Source organism: Ornithodoros turicata, unplaced genomic scaffold, assembly GCF_037126465.1.
Source record: "Ornithodoros turicata isolate Travis unplaced genomic scaffold, ASM3712646v1 ctg00000843.1, whole genome shotgun sequence".
NCBI classification, from domain to species: domain Eukaryota; kingdom Metazoa; phylum Arthropoda; class Arachnida; order Ixodida; family Argasidae; genus Ornithodoros; species Ornithodoros turicata.
Genome location: NW_026999404.1, coordinates 1,149,632 through 1,163,934, shown reverse-complemented (window position 1 = coordinate 1,163,934; position 14,303 = coordinate 1,149,632). Strand labels below are relative to the sequence as shown.

At 44.0% G+C, this 14,303-nt stretch overlaps 4 protein-coding genes across 5 annotated transcripts in view; 3 read left to right on the top strand and 1 right to left on the bottom strand.

The window, feature by feature from the left end:
• Positions 1-400: 400 nt before the first annotated feature.
• On the bottom strand, positions 401-1,685 carry LOC135375255 (large ribosomal subunit protein uL22m-like). The gene is made up of 2 exons (XM_064607988.1): positions 1,550-1,685; positions 401-1,111 (listed from the first exon to the last, which is right to left on the bottom strand). Exon 2 carries the CDS (start codon positions 1,096-1,098, stop codon positions 445-447), a length of 654 nt encoding a protein of 217 aa, XP_064464058.1. The 5' UTR covers positions 1,099-1,111; positions 1,550-1,685; the 3' UTR covers positions 401-444.
• LOC135375254 (breast cancer metastasis-suppressor 1-like protein) lies at positions 1,657-7,781 on the top strand. The gene is made up of 9 exons (XM_064607987.1): positions 1,657-2,054; positions 2,486-2,576; positions 2,683-2,810; positions 2,885-2,964; positions 3,080-3,176; positions 3,912-4,001; positions 5,432-5,496; positions 5,729-5,759; positions 5,915-7,781. The coding sequence occupies exons 1-9, from the start codon at positions 1,925-1,927 to the stop codon at positions 5,923-5,925; spliced, it is 723 nt and encodes a 240-aa protein (XP_064464057.1). The 5' UTR covers positions 1,657-1,924; the 3' UTR covers positions 5,926-7,781.
• Positions 7,782-8,383: 602 nt separating this feature from the next.
• On the top strand, positions 8,384-9,631 carry LOC135375218 (alpha-ketoglutarate-dependent dioxygenase alkB homolog 4-like). The gene has a single exon (XM_064607939.1). The coding sequence runs from the start codon at positions 8,416-8,418 to the stop codon at positions 9,361-9,363; it is 948 nt and encodes a 315-aa protein (XP_064464009.1). The 5' UTR covers positions 8,384-8,415; the 3' UTR covers positions 9,364-9,631.
• Positions 9,632-9,734: 103 nt separating this feature from the next.
• The window catches only part of LOC135375217 (protein phosphatase 1 regulatory subunit 37-like), a 92,562-nt gene continuing 87,993 nt past the window's right edge, over positions 9,735-14,303 (top strand). For both annotated transcript variants that reach the window (XM_064607935.1, XM_064607936.1), the window contains exon 1: positions 9,735-10,312. In XM_064607935.1, the coding sequence (XP_064464005.1) occupies positions 10,081-10,312 (232 nt within the window). In that variant the 5' untranslated portion in view covers positions 9,735-10,080. The remainder of the gene's footprint in view (positions 10,313-14,303) is intronic.

The window sequence follows — 14,303 nt, the reverse complement described above, 5'->3', positions numbered from 1 at the left end:
ACATACACTGACTTCTTCTAGGAACACCACTGTACGGGGGTTGCCATCGCACCCCATGTGGAACTGAAAGTGCAACAGGGCATGCTCTGTGGCGGTAGCTGAAAGCTTTTTTTTGCCGATTGATACAATACTGCCAAAAATGTTGTTCTTGGGGATATGGCTAAGGGGATCCACACCACGTGCTTGTGACCTTTGTGTGAGTTAGTTCTTACATATGCCATGTTTTCTAAGCTATGGACTGGGCAGCAGTGCATGCTAGGTTTAATCTCCAATGGAACGATGCAGTGTGGAACTATTAAAAAGTGAAGGTACGGGCAGTGCCAAAAATCTGTTCATCTACATTGTATCTATGTGTATGAATACATCTAATGTCATTCAAACGAAAATTAATAAACTCAACCCAAGCGCAGAACCTGGTTTACTAAGCTACATTCCAAAATTGCCCTACATCCCGTGGGTAATGCGCCTATCACGCAGCTCTTGCATGTACTCTTTCAGCTTATCTTCTGCAGTCTTGGGTGGGCTGTAAATGTACTCCGGTGGTTTGCCTTCCACCAGCCTCACAAAGTAGTGGCAGTACCTGTACTTCAAAATTGTGATCCTCCTCCTTGCATTTCTCCGCAATCCCTTTATGTACTGTCCTTTCCCCACAAACGAATCTGCAACCCACAAGTTTGACTTGTATTCTACATGGTGGTCCCTCACGGCCATCTCCTGGGCTTCCTTCAAGACTTCGATCATGACTTTTGCACCTTTCTTGTGGATGAATTCAAGCTGCTTAATGGCCTCGTCGACAGACATGCCGCGGACGAACTGTGAGAGGGCGAGGAGCTTCTTTGGAGAATATTTTATCTGGTTTCTATAGTGGCATACCCAGGCCTCGCGTCGGGTTTCCCCGGGTTGTTGAGGAGGGTATACTATCTTGTTCTGCGAAGGCCATTTTCGAGGAGTCGGAATTGGTTCTTTGAAGGTGACAGGTGATGTCGTGAAGTTTGCGTTCAGAGTTTCTTGAACGAGATTAAATGATGGGCTGAGAGAGGTTTTCAGAGCGGGCGTGAAGACGACACGCTGAAGCGCCGACCGGCACAGTGAGAACATTGCACTCGTTGAGCTGGAATGCAATGAGATGATGGGTGTTAATAAACCTGCGCAAATATCACCAGCAAGGAAAGTCACATTCCAAGGCACCATTCGGAACCTCATTGAGGTATGCTAACGACGAGGACGTTTCTATTAACGACATTAACGTCGCCAAAAATACACGTCGTGCAATAAGTGCGTATATTAGTTCATGCGTTTTCTCAATGAAATTCATTTCCCCAAATGGTACGTTTTGCTTTCTCAAGAGATATGGTTCCTGCATTGTCCCGGATCCCTGGAAATCCTTGTTTTAATTGGAACACAGTTCATCTCGATATCGTGACCGGCTCGCACATGTGAATACTATCACGATCCGTGATACTATCCTTAGATATGGAAAGAGAGAACTATGATTACAAAGTGAAGTCATGCAATCAGGTTCACGAAGTTCACTCTGTTGAACACTTGCCTTCTTTTGTTAATATGACATTTTTTATGCCCCACTTTACTTGGGAGCCGTGGTTAGGAGCTGGAGTTTACTGTTTACTTCCAATGGGGGAAAAAAAATACGATGCAGCCGCCATTAGCGGAAGTACAACTTTGCTAGGTGGCGCCAGCGGCTTCCGCCTCAAAATAACAGCGGTATTTCCGTGGTATGTTTCGTTGATTTTTTTGTATGAGCGCCTGTCTCGCGCCAGTATTCGTAACTTTGACTGGTTTAGAACCAATTTTGGTGTGAAACGACGACACTATCGTGTTATTTGTGGCGTATGGAAGGTCGATTCGCATCGGCACAACGCTTAAGCTTTTTAGGAGACGACGGCAGGCGGGCAGGTAGCCCAAGATGCCAAGTGTAAAAGGGGACTGCAACGACAGCGAAGGTGAAGAAATGGATCAAGAAACGCCCGAGAGCGAAAAGACTAGCAACGACGATTCTGAGTCGTCGTCCGGATCCGAGGATGAAGTTAGTTCAGGTATGCAAGCCTTTGAAACAGTGTTTCTGCATTGTGTTTAGGTCCCTTCAAATGGCATGTCAGTCCCATATTCAAACTGTCCCTGTGGTTTCCTTTACCACATTTCTGAAAGGTCTTGTAGGGTACCATTGTGGATTTTGGGCTTGCTCCACTCTACAGACAGAAAAAAATCGAGTCAATCAAAACAATCATCCAGTAAAAGTGACAGCGATTGCCTTCCCCTAATTGCTCGTGTTCTTAAACGTCTAAATCGATACACAGCGAAGTTAAAACCCCTTTGTCACGCCAATCCTGTAAGGATTTTGCTACTGCGAGCTGTTTAAGGTAGTTGGCAAGTGTCCAAGCACCTTAATAATGCAGTGTTACCTTATTGACGTTAAACTGCAAGGGGTTCACAAATGCATTCACTCACAATTGCGTTGCTGTTACAGAAATGGACGAGGAGGACTGCGAGAGGCGCAGGTCCGAGTGTCTCGATGACATGGCTGATCTTGAAAGACAGTTCATGCATTTGAAGGAGCAGTAAGTCTTAACCTAGACAGCTTTGTTTACATGCGTACTGTAAAACCATACACTTCAGTAGTGAAAGCATTGGTATAACTTTACTCTTGTTCTTGGTAACTGCAAGGCTGTACCTGGAAAGGGCAAATCAAATTGAAGCTAAACTCGAAGAAGTTCGAGCTGGCCGAGCTCCCGAGTACCTGCAGCCTCTGGAGGACCTCCAGGATAACATGCGCATACGGATAGAAGTTGCCGGTAAGAGCGTTGGCGGCTGACTTTCCGTTAGATACCATCGTTTTAAAAATCTTCTTCCTCCACGAATGTTCCAGGGATACTTAAAGAAATGAAACTGAAGAATATTAGGAGGAAATATGATGCGGAAGAGACTGCAGCTTTACAAAACTTCCAGGTTTGTTTTTTTTATTTACGGCGCGTATTGTTTTTAAGCTATCTGGAAAAGTTCTGAGAAATGGTAGTTGCGACCTGCGGCTAATACGTGCCACCATATTTGCTTATGACATCAGAGTGAGCAAGCATTGCTTAGAGACTCAATTCAGTCTGAGCTGGAAGAGAAGATTCGAAGGTTGGAGGAGGACAGGAATAGCATCGACATCACATCAGGTAAGAGCCAGTTCATTCTAGTCCATTCTTTAGTGAACACAGCGTGGAAAGGGGAAGTCTAGTGAAGAGTTGCTAAAGGGTGTCCGAGACAATTTAGGAATGTGTCGTATAGCTTACTTGCAGTCAGGGATCGGAACCGGAACTGAACCCGAACCGAAAACCGGAAAAAAACGTTATTTTCTGACGAACCTGAACCGAACCGAACCCGGACGATTTTTTTGCTTGTCCTGAGCCGAACCGGAACTGAACCGAAAAAAATTGATACGGTTACCGGTTCGGGAATCGGTTCAGAGGTGAATTAAATGTACTACTGTACCGACCTTTTTTTTGCTCACCTGAACGGTTATCTCACGCCTTTCTCTTACAATCGTGTACGGTGAGCGTAAGCTTGCTTGCATGTAGCAAAATTACTGCCCGTGGACCGGTTAAACCGAGGCCGAAAAAAGTAACTGTTCCAATCCCTGTAAATGCCCCGACCGCTGACAGATTTTTTTTTGTCTGTGTATGTGCGGGGCTGGGAGGGGGGGAGGTCTCCCTGAGCCGAACCGGAACCGAACCGATATACCTGAACCGGTTCAAGCTGATAATTTCGGTTCAGCGGAGCTAAACCCGAACCGAACCAATATGCCTTAACCCGAACCCGAACCGGACCGAAAAAAATACCGGTTCCGATCCCTGCTTGCAGTGTCATAGCTTTCTGTGTCGTCTAGTGAGTTTTGACCTATGTTTCTACAGATCTCTGGAGCGAACAGACCAGTCACAAAAAGAACAAGAGAAAAACAGAATTTGGTACAGACAGGCGGAAAAAGCCAGTCACTGTGTCAGATATCCTTTTCAGTGATGTGTTTTTCGTGTGTGTTCTTTAAACGAACAAGGTAGTGACATTGGCATTGCTCAAAATCCTGCTTTATTCATTGAGCGTTCTGTCAGCGGCCACCATGCACACCACCATGAACGTTTCTCCGTAAATTTACAAAGACTCCCTGAAAAGGCAGTGATGAGCAGTGCAATGTGACGTTGGATCTCCTTGCATGACGTTGATCTCCTGGCATGTCGTGGCACCACAGAAGTGAGCGGCCAGCCACAAGGCCTCGCATCCCACTGAAAATTGATTTTCTTTTTCGTTAATGTTTCTGGAGTAGGTGAAAATGCAGTACCAAAATATGGAATTCTGCTCTGCACTGGCCTCTTTGGTCTTTTGGCATTTTGAAACAATGCCTTGCACCCCCCTTGCCAGTTGCCTTGTTACTTTGAAGATACTTCTCTGTGCATGACACGGAGATGAAGCAAAAGATTCCCTTTTGTCTTGGCAATGTGCTTTGTGCTGTGCATATGCTTTAGAGTCTGAGATGTTTGGGACATCTGCTTCCCTCTTGGGAAGGGGTAGTGTGCAGCGCCTCGGGTTTGGGAGCATGCATGAGGTGATGTGTTGTCCTGAAGGGTATGGGTGTAAACCATTGAGACCCCTGTCAGGCAGGATAGAAGACCTGTGCTGAAAGCCGTAGCGAGAGGCAGCACATAAAATATTAGTAACTATTTACAAGGTTAAAGCAATGATAAGGAGGAAAACGACAGTAAGTTTTGTTTCTGTAGAGCATTTGTTTGTACAGTCAAACTCCTTTACAACGAAGCTCAGGGGACAGCAAAAAAAGTTCGCAGTAAAGCTATTTTCGTTAAAAAGGATGTCCATTATTGGACCTATAGGCTCCAGCGGGACCGCAAAAAAATTTCGCTGTAGTGGTATTTTCGTTAAAAAGGTGTTCGCTATAAAGGAGTTTGACTGTATCTGTAGAGCTGCTGTTGAGTATTGGAGGTAACGTGTTTAAAAAAAATGGGACAGGCTATGGGATAGTAATTTTGAAAAGCGGTTATTCCTGCAAGCTAATAAAGCTTCTTGGTAATGCCATTTTCAACTTCACACTCTTCATATTTCTTTGACAGCGAATTCTAACTGTGACATCAAAGTATATTGAAAATAACGAGATACTTTTAATAGTCTGTCTCAAGTACTTTTCAATGTTGAGTATTTAGTGCTGTATTCAGTTACATCTTTTTTTGCCCGATACCCAGTAAGTTAACTTAAATACATTTTGTTAGCATCTTGTACAAGCCTGCTCTGTAGACTCATCTCTCCAGACTCATATCTTATCCCATATCCTATCTTGTATCTTAAGACATACAGTATGTATATTTCTGTGATTATCTGAAAAGTTGAGGCCAGCATTTTATGACACTTTCTTGACTGATAAATCTACGTCCATACATTGTGTACATGCTGCATGAAAATGAGATTCTCGAAGACTGGACAACCATCAGAAAGGTGAGTAGCTCAAATGTAGATCAACGTTTTGTCTTTTTCTTTGTTCATCACAACAAACTGAGAGGTACAGACAGATCGGAGCGGACACTGGACAGCTCGTTGTGTTTAATGGTTTTTCTGTTCCTTTTGTTACCTATCAATGTAGCAATACCATGTTAACAGCATCCTCTCTCTCTCTCTCTCTCTCTGTTCTTTCTTGTGTTATTCTTACAGTTTTCCACTTTCATTTCAGGCTCTCAAGGTGGCCAGACAAAAGAGCGAGTGTAAGAGAAGCATTTTACACAAAAAATGCATGCTGCCATCAAGTGTTTGACGTATACTATCCACTAGTCTGCTGTATAATGTCTTCCTGTAGTGCCAAGTCCGTTATTCGCACCTTCTTTTTTTAAGTCACGGTTGCTAATTCTTTCTGTTGCAGTGTTCTTGTAAGGGATTATGAGACAGCCCTCCCCAGTCAGCCACATCATCATCATCCACCCATCCATCATCACCATCACCATCATCATCACCTGAATTGTCTGTACAGCACATCATTACTGTACATATGTAGCTTCTGAAACTGTTGCCTGATCAAAGGTACACGTTCTCAATCTAAGATGTGTCTTTTGTATGTTCGCCATGGAAAGAATAGAGCCCCTGATCTGCGACACGAAAGAATGTGTTCTAAAGAGGACGGCTAAATTGCAAAAAATGTCTTGTGTGGAGACTGTTGCCTATCATGTTATAAACAGTGAACTTTTGTATCTCAATGAGCATGTCTTCACACCTGACTCTGAACTCATTTTAGTTCTGTAGTGTTGACATCTCTTGCTTTTCTCGCACGGATGGGAAGGCTCAGTAGATGCTTCGGAGTTGAGGGAGTCTCAACTCCATGGGCAATATGGCCAAGTACAAAATGTGTAATGTTCGCCACAATTACAATAATATAGTGGAGAATTTATAGGTGGGAATGGGTGCCGAAGAAGATACCATCATTGAGTGAACCGGTGTCGCACAGTTAAATTTGGCTCTTCAAACAAAGACGTTTATGCTGCATTACGGTTAGCGACAAAAACATGACTAAAGACTGAATAGATTCACCACATCTCTGCTATAGAAGCCTGAAGTTCACTTTATTTGTTTTTGCATATGGCAGCCCTCGCTTCAGTCATGAGGCCACAAAACAAAGGCAATTAGGTCCCATTCACCAGTTTTCTCAAGACTGCATGCTCTCGAAGCACGATGCACATAATTCGGACTGTACACAAGACAGCAAAAACATACAATTCTAACATATTTCGTAACAAGGTTGAAACTGATGGGGGAAGATATTTTCTTTCTGAGTATAAGAGTAAGTACCCTTGCAACTTGTAGTCGCGGCCTGCATGTGGATCTACGACATGGACAGGAAAATTATGGATGCTTTTCGTGCACCATAGTCGTTGACCTCATTTTGGAGGTGAAGGTCAACTATCTTACCCACCCAATGACAAGGCTCTTACTCAAACATTATGATAAGCAGGAAAAAATATTTTTGTTGAGATCTTCGTGTGTATTGGGATCAGAGCTGTGTGGTTTGTTGTGTCCCGTAAAATGAAAACAACGTTCTAATAGTGAGAAGGAAGAACATTGCAGTCTGATCGTTGAAGCATATATGTTGGTAATGCATAGTGTGGCACATGCTACACCTTCCAGAATATCTTCTGGTGCAAGGGCTAGGTGATCACATTCAAAGCTGATGAACCAGACATTATCAGCTTGTAGGTTATGTAAAACTGAGGCGAGGAGCACTGGAGTGTGCAATGACCACACAGATCCTTCACGAGAGGGTACAGTGGTCAGTTGAGTTATTTCAAATCTTCTTGCATGGCTTAGTGCCACAATTGATAGCTTGACGGAGTATGCGATTGGTGCCATACAACAAGACATTGTCCTCATTTTGGTGTAAAATACGGGGAAGCATCCTCTGCTCAATCTTATTGTCCAGTTTATTCCAAATGTCGTACTCCATTGACCATCCTGCTGTACTACTTCATGCAGAACTACGGTGAATACATGCTTAACGTTAGCACTATTTATTTCCTCACATCCTGCATTGTGCTGTCTTTTGCCAAGCAGGAAATAGTACTGCAAGACTTGCATTTTAATACAAACATCAGTTGACATGAATAAGCATTTGTTATTTGCGCATAGAATGGTGCTTGCAATAGGCAAAGCAAGTGTAATTCGAGGGCAATACCATGTCAACAGCATTTTTTAAGTGTACATATTTTGTAGAGCTAATAAAATCTGTATTTTATCATGCATTTCTTACTATACCTGTTTTAAGCTATTGCACTAGGAAGACGAACAGGTTTGCATGTGAGAAAGATGTTGCCAGCTAAACAGCTGAAATTTAGCGTGCTGTGTGTTTATGTGCTTTGATGAATGATGACACTAAGTTTGTTCACCATGCTGGAAAGGTATTGGTGTCGAGCAACCTAATACATTCGTACAGCCATATTCGCATATCCTATGAGTTTGGAATGTTCAATAGAATCGTCTTTTGGGCAAGGCCTAGACTTCTGCATGTCCCTTGTTTTTACGTGTGAAACCCACGGCTTTGCCGGTGACGTGGTGGCGGTGGGTCACTTTCGTTACGTAGTCGCGGTATCTCCTGGTTCAACCAATCGCTGCGGCTGATGGCGTCCTGTCTCTATGGTTACAGCGGCTGAAAACATGGCTGTAATTGGTAGGACTACTTCACAGTCGGGCCTTTTTAAGTTGCGCCGTGTCGCTATATTTACTCACGGGATTTTCTCGCAGCAGAAAAGTTGGAAAGCAGCGCAGTTCTTCCAATGTACCAATAAAAACGCGATTGTGGCGCCCTCCCGTTTGAAATTTGCGAAGGAGAGCACAGATGGCGCCACCATCTTGCACAATCTCTTGAGCAGAAGTGTTATGGAGGCGAAATGTGCCTGCAAAGGCGTGAGAACCTGTCTCTTTTGTGAAAACTTCAGGGCACCTAGCAAACACGCGATTTCAAAATCTAAAGTACGACATCCTTTTGTATTTTGCCCTCTATGTGAACTCTGTTGGCCAGGATGGAGAGAGAACCCGACCACCGGGCTCGATGGAGTACCACTGCGAGTGCCGGGGATCGCGGTGTACGAAGATTTCCTCACACCCGAAGAAGAAAAGGACCTCGTAGAAGACATCGACCGTGGAACCTGGGTCATGTCTCAGTCTGGAAGACGCAAGCAAGACTACGGGCCCAAAGTGAATTTTAAAAAGAAGAAGGTGAAAGCAGATGGCTTCAAAGGATTGCCCAGATACTTCACCCATTTGGAAGACAAGATGCTTCAAACACGCTGCATATCAGACTTTAGAGCTGTTGAATTGTGCAATTTAGACTACGAGCCCGATAGAGGATCGTGTATTGACCCACACTACGATGACTGGTGGCTGTGGGGATCCAGATTAGTGACCTTCAACTTGCTTTCAGACACGGTGCTCACATTGTCGAAGTCTGAAGAACATTGGAAGCTGGCGAATGAAAATTTGATTGTTGAAAGTGATACGATATTTAATGATGCAGAGCAAGAAGTTTGCGAACGTACCGCTCATTCCGCGAACTGTGATCAGTGGAGTAAGGAATACAAAGATAGGGTTTCAGTCACAAATCCACCGCGGTTATCGGTGGTACAGATTGTCTTGCCGCGCAGATCCATGCTTGTCTTGTGGGATGATGCAAGATACAAATGGCATCACTCGATTTTACGGGAAGATGTGGAAAAGAGGCGAATGGCGCTCACAGTGAGAGAACTTTCTGAAGAGTTTTTAGAGGATGGGGCATCGTACGGGGACGTGGGGGCAGAGTTACTGAGCATCGCCAAGATGCGCGTGTGACGTGCATTATTTAGGGCAAGGACACAGGGAAGATTTTGTGGAAAAGTTAGGTCGTGCGTGTTTCAAGGCTGATTTCTCCTCTGTTTGGCCTCCTAACTCATCTTGTTTTTTGTCCTTGATACAAGTCAGTTAGTCTTCAGTTCTTCTGTCGATAGAATTTGTACTGATCTGGACGTTAACTACGGTCATTCGACAAGTGTTTTATTACAGCACATTTCGTGAATTGTTATAACCAGTGTGATATTCAAGAAAAATTCTTCCACTTGTGTGTTGATGTGTTACAGTGTCATTACAGTGTTGCTCTTTGACGAATTGCATCTTTGTGCAAATTTGCCAACCTTTTCCGTGCAGTGAAATAACGCAAATAGTTCAAAAAGCAAACTGATGTTACATTCCTCACCAAACGTGTCGTCTGCTACCGAAACGAAACGCAGGGTGAGTGCTGATGTTGTGCTAGACGAAAGAACCCGCTTCCCTTGGAATTCGTAGCCTTTTCTGTTTCTTTAAAGCTGCCGCTTCATATCGATGATGAGAGATAAAAATGGCTTCCGGAAACTGCCACTGTTTACTTTGTTTCTGTTCGCCCAGGTGGCGCGGCCACCGCCGCGCCTTGCGGCAATGATCGCGTTGACTTGCGGCATACTGCTGGAGCCGCGAAATCATTGAACAGCACCTGGATATCGTACGCGTCCAAGCGCTTGCAAGCAGGCAGCATGAATGAATACTGAGGGCATGTCTTCAATCTTCACTAGTATGGAGGAAGCCAGCGATGATTTCTTCATTTCTTATGAGAAATCTATGTCGGCTCCGACAACCCCGACTGAGACTTCAGTGATGCTCGCTCATGGCGTCTCGCACAAACGAAGAGGCAAGGGCCACCGGGTGAATTTCCCCGAAGACGACCGCATAGTCACAGGTTATGTCGAACCTCCAAACCCGTGGGGAAACAGTAAGTTGCCATGTGCTGTTATTGTTTTGCACCAGAGTCGATCTATCATTGCCGAGCGTTCTCTTTGCACCCTCTCTCTCGCGCGCGTCACAGCTGTAGCATCGCGGGTGTTTCTATTGATCGCCGATGAGCTTACAAACTTCACACAAGACGTTCAAGTCTTCACAGCGGAAGCGTAGTATTTTGAGCGCGGTCAACGTGTTATCGGAAGCCAAGAGAGGTTTTTATCAACATGGCTTCGTTATCAGTCAGGCGGGACACTCAACGGGGCTTGTCTTGTATGAGTTGGCAAACGACAAAAAGAAAAAAAAAAAAAAAGATGCATATTCACAGATATTATTTTCTCGTACGACAATTTGGAAAGCTTCACAATGGGCGATATCTGTTTAATGTCAGCGAAAGTAGTGTTTGGTAGAACGCGAGCCACTGCTGGTTACGACTTATATGAGTAAGCCGAAGTGAATAGTCACGTTTGTGCAGTGCAGGCAAGATGTTCTGAGGCACCTGGTTCTGTGCAAGTTGATGTTTATTCTTGCACAGCGTTCGAACGAGACGGCATTATAAAAGTACACTTCCCGAGTCACGTACAGCACTGCAGTATACGGATGAAGTCCCTGTGAAAAACACACTGCTGAATTACAATGACTTGTCGAGGTGCGCCGAAAGTGCATGAGAAGCCTTGCAGGTCAGCATTTAACGATAGACAGTGTGCCACGTGCACGACAAAGTTGATTGATCGAACGGAAGCTACCGTTTGATTATTGTGTAATAAGCATTCTTAGATTCTCCATGGGTTCCCTCAAATCTTGGACGTGACCAACGGGCTGTTTGCAAAGATGTATGCATATTACAAAAAAAAGAAATAAGAAAGACTAGTGTGCCGTGAGGCACCTGTGACAAAAGAGCATGTGGCATGAGTGAATGTGGGACAGAAGGAATAACAAATCACAAGCGCACGTTGTGGGGGGATGAATTGCATGTTATTTGCTGGGATATTTTCACGGGGTTTTCGTTCTGGTCTCTGAAACTGAATCGTAACTCAAATAGTGCGTTCTGTTACTAATAAATGTATTCAATTATCAATTTTGCGAAATAAAAACGCGCTTGCGTGCCACAGGTTTTGTTCTCACCTTGATCCACAACAAATCCATCTGCAAACCGTCTACAAAGCAGACGAGTCGTCTGCTGCGACCCACATTCAGTGAGTTCAAGGGTGGTGACTTTTAAAATACCCAGGCTTGAAAAGGGGGTCCCGAAATACGTAGGACTACGAATTCCACAATTTTGTGTTTCAATTTTTCCGTTTCGCTGCTAGCAGCATCTTGTGAGCGATGATCTAACGCTTCATGGAAACTCTGGAGATATAAATACAGAAAGGCACCGCAGTGAAGTGCTATGTTTATGCTCGCAGTATACGTGACGTGAAAGCCCGATGCAGCTCGCGGAACGCTCGACACAATCCGAGTGCGAGCAGGAAATAACTGTGATGGGGAGCTTTATGTGATGACCGTAAATATTGTTAGGCGTCCGCCTTTAATTGGACGCACTTTTCTCGTGCACAATTGAGATGTGTTTGCTCGGGGAGAGCATGGTGCGAGAATATAATTTGGTCGATACTATATAGTGTTTTCGCGCGTAAGTGCTGGTTGTTGGATCATGTTGATTGCTCGTTGGCATGTTTGTTTGGAATTATCGAACCGGGTGTATCATGTGGTATATATAGAGTAAAGAGTGCGTCGTAAATGTCAACAGCACTGTTTTACGTCAGGTCCAAAAATGTCGGTTACTTGGTAAATGCGTATCTTTTTGATCGCTGTAAGGTAATGTGCAGACATGGTACTTTTGAGATTTTGATGAAAGCTCGTTGCTCTTTGTAAGACACTGAGCAACAGTCTTTTAATTTGGGCTACTGCGAGAAGCGCCGTGTGAATGTATGTTGCGAAAAAAACACTAGAGATAGGAAGTTTCCGGAAAGTTTGACCTGCTGAAAAGTGTTTAAGTGCCTCTTTTTTGTTGTTGTTGTTTTCTAAGGGAAAAAATCTCTTCGTCTCATTCTTGTTCTACTTAGGTTTCTTAGTGAACAAATTAGAGAACAAATCATACAACACTCAAGAGCCACGCTTCTTCAGGTACCTGAAGTACCGGAAGAAGCGTGGTCCACCACGCGAAAGCTAGTACTGTAAAAAAGCGTAGAAAGCTTCAGTGTCTACTGTTTTTGAGTGTTTGAAGTTGGAGGACCTGACGTTTCCCCTTGTGCCATAAAGCACCAAAACCACCTGATGTTTCCCTCCCTTCTACTCCGTCTACTTGGGAACAAATCGTAGTCTAATATAGTTTGCAAACATAGATTTTATTTGTTTAGCACATATATATGAAATACAAGAAGTTTAGGTCGATGTGACCATTAGCGCGAAGCTTGAGCAGTATACAGCGAACGCATGAAGTTACTCTGGAGAGCGTTCATCGTATAAATAAAAAGTGGAACAGATTTTGTTTCGCCAAGCATGTAAAATATTGGGTAGTATCAAAGACCAACTTATGACAAAGGGTCGACCAGTGCAAGAGTTGACTAGAATGACTAAACAGATAATTTAAGCATAGTTCATGCATTGTATTTTGCCAGCACTTTATATTTCTTAATTTTCGGAACTAGAAATTTTCGGCAGTTTCTTTCTTTCTTTTTTTTTTTTTTTCAACAACAAACGAAGTAGGGAAAAAGGTCTCGTTTTCTTATTTTTCCCGTTTGTTTTTATTTTCTCGAGGTCCCGCATCTCTAGGTGGGGGGATGGAAGCGTTGAATGATGATGCGTCTGTTCATCATTTTGTTCCGCGCACAGACAGTCTTCTGCGCAGCCTGGAATGAAGGCGAGAACAGCTAAAAATAACCAATGAATGGGTGATGTATGGCTGCCCGGCGGCCCCGCAGTGTTGTCATTGGTCCCCAGCCGTGGTGGACGCTGGGAGCAAAGATCTGTCGTCTGCTATGTAATGATTGCAGGATCGCGCTGCAGAGAGACACGGATTTGTGGGGTTTCTTCCGCTACCTCCGGTATTTACTTTGGATTATTAGTGCTGCCAGGATTATTAACGCTGTCCAATATTTGTCACGTACAGCGGAAGTTCCACAGAGGTTCACAACCAAGCTTCGAAGTCGTCTGGCCCTTCCTTATTTGCATACCTATGCCCATAGAAGAATACCACTGCTTAACGCTGTAACAAAGAGCCCGTGAATAGCAGTGGAAGACGCATAACATTTACACGAGCGCGGCGAGGAAAATTCCATTACTCGACGATGTAGCTGCTGTATTATTTCCCGTTCTACGTTCTGACACTGAAGATCGTATATCGCGCCTATCATTTTGCACACTGTTGTCGTGCTTTTTGTTCTTCGCTATAGTAGCGATCCCGTTTACGTTTTTGTGCATATGATACCTGAACTTTCCTGGAGGGGTTAGGCAGACACGGAGAGCGTTTTCATCACATAGCGTGAGAAGGATTGGGAAGCTGGAATGTCGTTGAACTGTTTTCTGCAGAGTCGAGAATTATTTAGAAATCATATGGGTGTGCTCTTTGCACTGAGGTTTTTTGGATGGTATAAATACCACTCGGACTAGAATGGCATCTGGATTAAATATTTGACGCTTAAATTGTCTTAAGGTTAATTCGATTAGTTGAGCTTGCACATTGGATGAATATGAGTGGGGAAAAGTGTAGGAGTAAGCACGTTGGCGTCGTGTCTTTGCTTTAACATTTTTTAATTTTCACCTCGTCGATTGCTTCTGAAGGCTATAAAGGAACGATGACTGAGAAAGTGGGCTCCGACCAGTAATTTTTTTTATTCATTGCTTGCCTCGGGGATGGGGGACTTAGGCAACGCTCTGCAGCTCTGTAGGTCATGAGTGCAGCATTCTTCAACTGGAAAGTCTCGTACACGTGATCTTCTATCTCTGATGGCTTCTGCATCTTCCCTGAAAGGAGGAAGGCGAGAATT